At 34.3% G+C, this 9,939-nt stretch overlaps 1 protein-coding gene across 1 annotated transcript; it reads left to right on the top strand.

The window, feature by feature from the left end:
- Window positions 1-2,676: 2,676 nt before the first annotated feature.
- Window positions 2,677-9,388, top strand: LOC143227258 (uncharacterized). Its single transcript, XM_076458724.1, has 5 exons — window positions 2,677-2,769; window positions 3,238-3,574; window positions 6,161-6,247; window positions 7,291-7,394; window positions 8,613-9,388. The coding sequence occupies exons 1-5, from the start codon at window positions 2,690-2,692 to the stop codon at window positions 8,971-8,973; spliced, it is 969 nt and encodes a 322-aa protein (XP_076314839.1). The 5' UTR covers window positions 2,677-2,689; the 3' UTR covers window positions 8,974-9,388.
- Window positions 9,389-9,939: the final 551 nt, after the last annotated feature.

The raw sequence follows: 9,939 nt of genomic DNA, 5'->3' as shown, positions 1-9,939 counted from the left end.
GATCACAAAAGCAAAGTTTTAAGACAATAATAGTCATTTTCTGTGCTTTTACATCAATAATTAAGAAATAACACATACTATCCAGGAACAAAATTTGTGTTCCATAGTGTTATGGATAATTGTCTCCACATTGAGTAGAACTTCTTAACTGCTTTTCAATTAACTTGGCTCTGAACACTTAGTGGTATGTGATTGCTGTTCTACATACAGAATATGCTTTTTACAATGGTTGGATCAATGGATTGCTTCATAAATACACATGTATAGTCTTGCGTATGGAGAGAGAATTGTAAAATGGTCACACAATTGTTTAATGAGCGCACATTTATTGTAAAACTTCAACACATGCGCTTTTTTACTAGATTGTTTGGTTTGTTTAGAATTTCGCGTAAAGCTACATCAGGGCCATCTGCGCTAACCGTCCCTACTTTAGCAGTATAAGACTAGAGGGAAGGCAGTTAGTCATCACCACCCACCACCAGCTCTTAGGCTACTCTTTTGATCAACAAATAGTAGGGATGGCTGTCACATTATAACGCTCTCACAGTTGAAAGGGCGAGTCTGTTTGGTAGTGCGGAGATTCGAACCCGTGACTCTCAACTTGCGAGTGCTCTTACTAGATATATCTTACAAGGCTTTAAACAGAGTCTAACTCTCTTTAATTTTGTTCTCTGTGATTTTGTAGTGTTACTAGAGAGGTGATAAAGTTTCTATACGTGCATAGAATATTACCATTTGAAAATAAGGATGTAAGTTTATTTTCACATGCCACGTTCTTTGAAAGCTTTTCAGCTTTATTTAAATATGTTCTGATAATTATGAATTTTCCTTTTCTACATTGAAATGTACGTATATAGTTATAAGGAATTGTTAAAATATCGAGCATCATATTCAAGAAATAGTTATAATTTCAGTGACAGAAATCAAGTTCCACAGGACGATACTGGACTTGAAAGCCACACATTTTCTCTTTAATTGACCCATATCATAAATTTTAATTTTTTCTTGGATCTGTCACCATTAAGTCATTTGAACCAGTCTTCATGTTCTCTCTTTATTATACTGTAGTTTGAATTGTTCCAAATTGGATCAGACCATTCTCTTTATGATTAAGTTCTATTATATATATTTTAGGAAACTAGGTATCCTACAAATTAAGGCCTTGCTTAAGTTTTTGAAATTCATGGCTTGTGCTTTTTTTCTGGCTTAGAAATTTTGGCTTCAGAACCCCTTTCCCTCGACCAATATGATTAACGTTCTAGGATGTGTATTTTTTCGTTTTTGAATAACCTTAATTCGGTTTAGCACTGTTATGGAATGCAAATTTGCGTCATATTTCTTTGGTATATGATGTTACTTTAACTTCCCATATTTTAAGATTCTTTATCCTTTGTACGAATTATATGAGATTTTCTTATTCCCTGTATTATTTTCAATATTATTATCAACCTTAATTCTACGGTAATTTCCAGTAATGTAGGTGTTTTGTACAATTGTCTTGCTTATATCTAGAAGCTTCAAGAGTTCTCGAATTGCACGACTTTCCAGTATTTAATCTGCTTGTATTTTGTATGTTTATAGCATAGAGTGATGTCTCATCCTACTGGTTCACACTGGTAAATTTGTTGCTAAACTTGTAAGCATTTTATTATCAATGGCTTGGATAGTTAATACTTCTGTTTCATTTTCTAAAGTTATTTTCTGACTTTTCAAGTTGTTTCACTTTATTAAGTTTAAAAGATTAAGCAACCATTCTGGCTTGTTGTGGAAATATCATATTTTCTACAACTGTTTCACCCATACTGATGGAAGAATTCATTGTGTTTTGATACTTGGTAGTATGGTACCATTGGAAGTGAACGAGCTGACAAAGCTATGAAAGTAGTACTGTGTTTTTATTAGTTCTCCTATTCACTGGTTCCCACTGTTCACATCTGCTTCTTGTCTTCTTCATCTAAGTCTTACTTAAACTCACAGATTGTTCGAGGTACTTATATGATAGTTTGTTATCTTTTCACATTAACCAAAAGTATTTTCATTTTCAAGAAAAGATGTCAACTCGAGGTTTCGAAACTACGTAAAATTGATCAAGTGATCTCACCGTATTCCCGGCATGGCCAGGTGGTTAGAGAGCTTGACTCTCAATTATGTGGGTCGCAGGTTCGAATTCCCGTCACACCAGATATGTTCGCCTTTTCAGTCGCGGGGGCATTATAATGTAACCGTAGTGCTATTATTTGTTGGTAAAAGAGTAGCCCGATAGGTGGTGGAGGTGGTGATGACTACCTGCCTTCCCACTCGTATTATAACGCCTAATTAGGGACGGCTAGCGCGAAATTCATAAAAACTATTAAGCTTTTGTTTGTTTGCTTGACATTTTTTGTACGATTTTACTTGATGTATTAATAGAGATCATTTATATTAAACTATTTTAGCGAAACATATTATATCAAATACACTATTTTTTTCTCCCATATGTTTAATATGTGATTGTTACTCCAATACATATACTCTTTTCTCATTTGCTAAATGTATTTAAATATGTGAATTAACATTGGTTTTTACTGCATTTTTAACTATTAACTGTTAATATTTTCAAACTCACGCTCTTTTCCTGATTTGCTAAATATATTCAAAAATATTTATTAACACTATAGTTTTATTTTTATAGATTAATTTCGATGAAAGAATGTATCAACCGTTGGATGTGCCTCTTGGAATCGGATCTTCCGTTACCATTACAGGACAAGTGCCTGTTTACTCCAAAGGGTAGGGTGTTTATTTAATGTTGTTTAATGAACACATGAGATAAAACAATTATAACTTTTTTCTTTTTCTTTTGCAAAAAAGCAACAACAAAAAACACTTAAATGGTGGATATGATAAATTATTAAACAAAGGTGTTTTACAGGCAATTAACCCAGATTTTCCGAGGTGAGCCATCTGTTGGTCATTTTGTTTTTGAATATTTTGGTTCTGTTAACTTTTTAATTAAATTATTTCTTTAGCGGAATCGCCTGTATCTTCTGAAGCTTGTGATCTATGTTATTAAATGCTATTCATTCAAAATTTATTTGCAGTTATGAATTTATCATTAGATGGCGCAATCATCACGAATAACTAACTTCAGAAGCAAAGAATATACTAATAAAATTAACTTATTGTTTGTTACCAACATTTTATACGCAAGAATGTATGGATACAAATTAATTATTTGTTTATATATATGATTTATAGGCTTTCCATTCTCTTACCTGAAAGTTCGGATCCCGACGAGGCAAATTATGCTCTCAATTTCACCATGAACTTTGAACAGAACCAACACAGCATACACGTTTATAAAGCTGAACTACCTGGTTGGGATCCAACGCTGGTTCAAGCAGGACTGCCACTTCACCAAGGAGATAAGTTTACTATTGTTCTTTACATGGGTCCAACATCTAATGGTATAACTGTCTTGTGCAATGACACTGTTGTGGTCTATTTCGAAAGTGTTCATCCTCCTCACTTTGGTAAAGGAATCCGGGTGAAAGGTGCTGTATTTATTCAACACATCAAAGTTCGTTATCTGCCGGTAAGCAATATCTATTAATGTTTTTTTAGGCGGATGGGCTTAATGTTAGGTGCCAGATTGTAGCCCAGAGGACCCAAGGTTCGAGTGGTTTTATGCTAGTGAACAAAGCCCGCATTTTCATATTTGGAGATGTAATAATTACAATAGTCAGTGCGACTGTTTGGTTACGAATGGCTAATTGTCTCCCCTCTGGTCAATAGTTCTAAATTAAAGGTGGTTTTGCGTGAACCTTGAAATGTCTGACCTGGTCCTTTGGCTCACATCCTCGCCCAAATTTCTACAATGTTAATCCATTTTATAATTTCGGTGTTTAATGAATAAGGTAAAATATTATAGTCGACATTTACCATTGAACTGTCTTTTTGGATACCTATAATTTTATTCCTTTGTGTTCTAAACATACACATAAGAATATCCAGAGGAGAATCCTATCTCCGTCATGACAGCTGAGTCTGTTATTTTAATTTATTAAAAACTACTTATAGAAGGTATTTGTATTTGTGTTGTACAATTATTAAAATTAATGTCATTTTAGATATCGCTCTCAGAAGCAACTTATAAACATGTGTTTCACTTTAACTCATATTTACGATTTTGGCCTCTGACATTTATTCATCAAGAGTTTCTGTATTGATCCACACGTAACAATCTGTATGATGGAACTTGATAAAACAGTTTAATTATTTTTCGGAAAAGTTGTTATCAAACACGTATGAACATCCAAACAGGGGCCATCTAACTATTACAAAATCTTTATCTTTGGATGAAAAATAAAGCAAAGAGGATTAATTAAATTATTTTCAGCTAAGTGTAATTTCTTTTACTTCTGAACTAACTAATTAGCTTCAGTTTTGTTTAAAATTTTCACACAACTTTATACAAAGCCCTTTCTAATTTTGAACTAATGGAATATTGAAAAGGTATAACTAACTACTGGGCCTGGCATGACCACGTGGGTTAAGGAACTCGACTCGTAATCTCAGGGTCACGGGTTCGAATCCCCGTTGCATCAAACATGCTCACCATTTCAGCCGTGGGGGTGTTTTAATGTGATGGTCAACCCCACTATTCGTTGGGAAAAGAGTAGCCCAAGAGCTGGTGGTGGATGGTGATAACTAGCTGCCTTTCCTCTAGTCTTAAACTGCTAAATTAGGGACAGCTAGCGCAGATAGCTCTCGAGAAGTTTTATGCGAAATTAAAAACAAACAAACAAACTAACTAACTACTGGCTAACAGCTCCCACCGCCAAGTCCTGGATGATGATTTAGCTTATCCACGGCTTCACATTGCAGAATGAGTCTTTGTGGCAACCACGAATTCTCAAATTCACAGTCCGAGTATGTTAACCACTAGGATACGCTCAGTCCAATTAATTTTCGATAATTTCTACAAATACCTAATGGACTAAACATTCTTATATGGTCTTTTCTAAATATGAATTTGTACATTACTTTTAGATAATTTGTTTTAATTTTAAATTTACTAAACGGTCTTTGATAAGTTTTCGTAATCCTTATTTGTCTGTATATTTATCTTCATTCTAATTTCAGTTATCATGCTGAAGGTATGGTACAGGACAGTATATGTTTTCTGCCCTATTAATGAGAGTATGTAAATGTCTGCTTTCTTTGTGTTCAGTTTCAGAGTGAAGTCACACAAGTAGCATGACGTTTATTTTGGCGTTTAATTGCGTGAGGGGTTAGATCCTCTAACTGTTTATTAAACATGTTATTTTGCAGGAATGTTAGCCATGATTTTACTTGTTAGAGGTGATGCCCAGAAGTAGATTGTTCTCTTTGCTTTCAACGAATTGTGTAATGGCCCAGGTTTTACCCATTCCTTTGTTAGTTTTCATTGTATTTTGGTACTTAAAATCAGGAGGTATTAAATTTGTCCGTAACACTAACTCTTGCTGAATTTTATTGACTATATTTGATTTGTTAAACGTGTACACTTTCACTTAATCTTATTTTAGCTTACGTGGGTGGGGTGGGACTCATATCGAACCAGTGAAAGAGTTTGTTTTTGGTTTGTTTTGAATTTTGCACAAAGCTACACGAGAACTATCTGCGCTAATGTCTCTAATTTAGCAGTGTAAGACTAGAGAGAAAGCAGCTAGTCATCACCACAACTCTTCTGCTATTTTTTTCAACGAATAATGGAACGACCGTCACATTATAACTCCTCCACGGTTGAAAGGGCGAGCATGTTTGATGCGACGGGGATTCGAACCCGCAACCCTCAAATTACGATGAGAGAGAGGGAGAACCATTAGCTCACATTCCATCTCTTGCGGTTCAGTACTCACACTAAAGTGACTTTCCCTTGTTCGATATTGTGTTTGTCTCCGAGTGGTTGTGCTGGCAGATATTGTAGGTTAACTCTTTTGTGTATTGATACTAACTCGACAGTGGAACGTGAAAAGCAACAAACCCAAATTCTGCAACACACTACTCGACGGTCCTCCTGTAATAGTTGTTCCTCGAGAAATCCTTGTACGATAAAACATCACAAAAGAAACTGTAAAATAAAAATATTCAAATTTAGTTACCAGTTCCTTATTATTGTTTTTTTTTTACTTTTCAGTCATTGATACTACCACAGTCCAGTGGTGAACGAAGGTCACTTCTATATGGGGATAATATCCTTTCTCATGAAATAAACGTTGTTGTGGTAAGCAATGGTTTATTCTTTCGTGACTGTTTGTAAAAACAAAATTGTATTCAATATTGTACCAATGGAATAAGGCCACGTCAGCGATAGTTGTTTTTTGGTGAATCAGCGGTAAGTTTACGGACTTATAACGCTAAATTCCGACGTTCGATTCCCGCAACGAGCAGAGTGCTGATTGTCCACTGCGTAGCTTTGCACTTAGATAACAAGAACAAACGGGCAGATAAATTTCCAGTGTATTGTATTTGGAAGGAAAATTTCATTCATGGATGTGTTCTATTAAAGTATAAGCCGAGATACTCGTCCTTCATCCGGGTTATGAAATGTGTGGGTGGATATCATGATAAATAACACAAAAATTATAACTTTTACAACATATAGTTATAACATATTATCACAGAATTCATTATTACCTCACCAAAATATTTGTATAAATGTTATGATCTCACTACGTATATACTTAAAACATGGTATACACTGTGCGATGGTCAGGATATCTTTATAGGAAGAGGTGGTGGAAAAAGTAGTGGGGGTAAATGTGCTTTCTGTTACCGGCTTTCAACATTCACCTCTTAACGTTCTTCCACGCTCTTCCACATGATTAATTAAATGACGATTATTGGTTGCAAAAGTGTCTTATGAGATGAAGATTCAAGGTCACAGGTCAAAGTAGAAATATGGAATAACTCAAGAAACGTCTTTTCATATCAGTGTTTGTGATAGCTGTTGGAGTAGAAATTTCATTTGAGTTTATATATTATTTCAATAGAGGTGGTAATTTGTTGTTGTTTTTTTCATAGCACTCACCAAGGCGAATCGAACCGCTGATTTTAGCGTTGTAAATCCGTAGACTTACCGCTGTACCAGCGGAGAACCCCTTCATAAGGAAGTTAGCATTGGTTATTTTTAATTTCATTTTGATGGGTTTGTTTGTAATGCAATAAGAAATTAGTTAATAGTACCCCCATGATCATAAAAAGCGTATAATTACATGTACTGCAATTTGTACTTCTAATAAGGTTGATTCAGTTGTTGTATTTCAGGCGAACGGATCCATTAAAGGCTATAGTCTTCAAGAACCGTTTTCTACTAATTGCACAATAGTACTCGTATTCAAATGGCGTCTTCCAGTGCGTAGGAATGACGAGTAAGTTATTATAATATATTTCTTGAATTAAGAGCATTATAGTATATTCTATACTTTATTGTAAAATAAAAACAAAACTTTTATCCCCCCCTTCATCAAACCTACACAGGAAAGTACCTTACCTACTTCATATTAAAAAATAAAACATTGTTGATTAAGTAAATTATATGAAGTTTTAATGCGACTTCATTGCTTCAGTCACGCTAAAACTATTGTTAAGACAATTCAGGATATCATAAGGCTTAACAAGAAATATAAATATAGAGATATACAATAAAGATAAATAAAAAATACTCTTCTGATATAATATAGAAAACGAATAACGATAATAGTAAAATGGTGGTTTTGTAATATAATACTTGCGTGATGTAACTATTCTTCAATATTATCTATATTGAAATCGGATAAGTATAATTTAGTTTTTGAAAGTGGTACGAAAATAGTACAGAGGGATGAATAGAATATGACTGACACCAAATGTTCATACAGCAAAATGTAGGCCTACATTAGTCTACGGCAATGGCCATAAGATGGCTGATTTATCGCTTGTAGAGGCCCAAGGAAATCCATCCTCAAACGTTATCGTACTAATTTACAATTGTGTTATTGTGCGTGACTTTACGAAGTAAAAATCCCCATACTGATAGTCGATTATCGTAGCATGAATTCCCATAGTAACAGTCGATACATTGTACATTTAGCATCAGAGGGCTAAGAGCCGGTAGGAACCAGTTTGGCGAACTCGTGAAATTTTAAGAACAGGTTCTTACGAACTGGTGCAAACCGGCTGAATCCCACCACTGTTCTGGACCCTTTGTGCAACGCATAAATACCAGTTTTGTAATAAAACGAGACAAACAGGATATATAGCTTCTAGTCAAACCTGCCGTTAAACTGTCCCATTATTATAAGCCTGTGGATTTGTGTGCGAGTGGATTGTTCAAAGAGGTGGTAGGAAACCGTCGTCCTCGTACACGCGATGGAGTATAGATAGCATTTAAGGAGGAGTGGTATGCTAGGACTTATTAAAATGCACGATTGTGAGACAGAGTGTAACCAGACGTGACGACATGAACCGTATTTTTTTTTTTTATGCTTCGAAATAATTTTAATATAACGTACTTTACCCCCTATAATTATAAATAGTTTTCTATTATAGCATAAACTGGGACAACAGAAAGTGTGAAAAAGTTTTTTTTTTTTTTTAATTATCTACAGAATGACCGTATTGTTAATGAACGTGTACAACTACGTGGATGGATCCATCAATTTCTACATCTCAATTTATCGTCACTCACCCTACAGTCAATGTAGAACAACATCCCTCTACGGAAGAACGGGTGACCATGTTGGGGACTTAGATCTATATTTAGACTATGAAGACGATTGGCCATTCGTTTTCACAGAACAAGAATATCAAATTGTTATTCACCAGTACAGTACCTACAGATACCTGATTCTAGTTAACGATGAATTATTCCTTAGTTACACTTACCCTGTATATGCAAGTAGTCCAATGGATAAAATTGAGGTATTGGGAGATTTCGTACTCGAAAGATTGTTAGTTATCAGAGGATGACCGTGTTTGTTTGTTTGTTTTTTCGTAACGTATTTCATTTCGTTCAGAACACCACGACGTAATGTCTTTGTACGGTTACAACCGTTAGTTCTTTCGTACAAACAAAAACGTTTGTTATAGTTTCGTGCTTTGTGAACCGTCGAAGAATTATTTTGCATTTTTAACAAATTAAAATTATTTAGTGTTTAAATATTTGTTTTATTCTTTAGTTATTTTTATGGTGTTTTCAGTTTATTTGATAGTACTCAATAAAACACTTCATTTAAACCTGTGTAATATATTTATATTAAAAATGTTTGTTTAAAAGATAGAAAATATGTACAGCAATAGAATTTCTATGATAATAGAAAAATGGATTTGCTCCTTATACGTTATTAATTCTTCAAAGTTTAATAAAACGTACATTAGTAAACAAGTTATATTTGTTATATTTTTGTTTTATTACACGATAGAATAATTAAGACAACGAAACACGTTTCAACAAAACGTACAATGTTTATAAGCTTTTAAAATAATACACATATAGTACTGGAAATAATTATGAAAAGTCACAAATAATGCACATGCAATGAACATGATACGCAAACAGACAATACGTAATAACAAATATGTGATTAATTTGTCGACGATTCGGTACATTAGTCCCCCGCTGGTTCAGCAGTAGGCCTAATCTACGGATTTACAACGCTAAAATCAGGGATTCCATTCCCCTCGGTGGACTCAGCAGACAGCCTGATGTGGCTTTGCTGTATGAAAACACACACATTATTTCAGAGCAAAAGCAGGAGCAGATACGTTGTACAGAACATTAATACAACAAAAAACAACGTAATTCTAGGTTTTTATCATTATTAACTGGTGAGTTGGCTTTTAACATTCGTTGAAACTTACTGTATATCAAAGTAAATATACTTTCAAAAGCATAAACAAACTGAGCTACAGTGTGAATGTGAAACTAATTAACAC

Source organism: Tachypleus tridentatus, chromosome 9, assembly GCF_004210375.1.
Source record: "Tachypleus tridentatus isolate NWPU-2018 chromosome 9, ASM421037v1, whole genome shotgun sequence".
NCBI lineage: Eukaryota > Metazoa > Arthropoda > Merostomata > Xiphosura > Limulidae > Tachypleus > Tachypleus tridentatus.
Note: the sequence above shows the minus strand (reverse complement) of the source record. Positions and strands in the feature narration are given on the sequence as shown.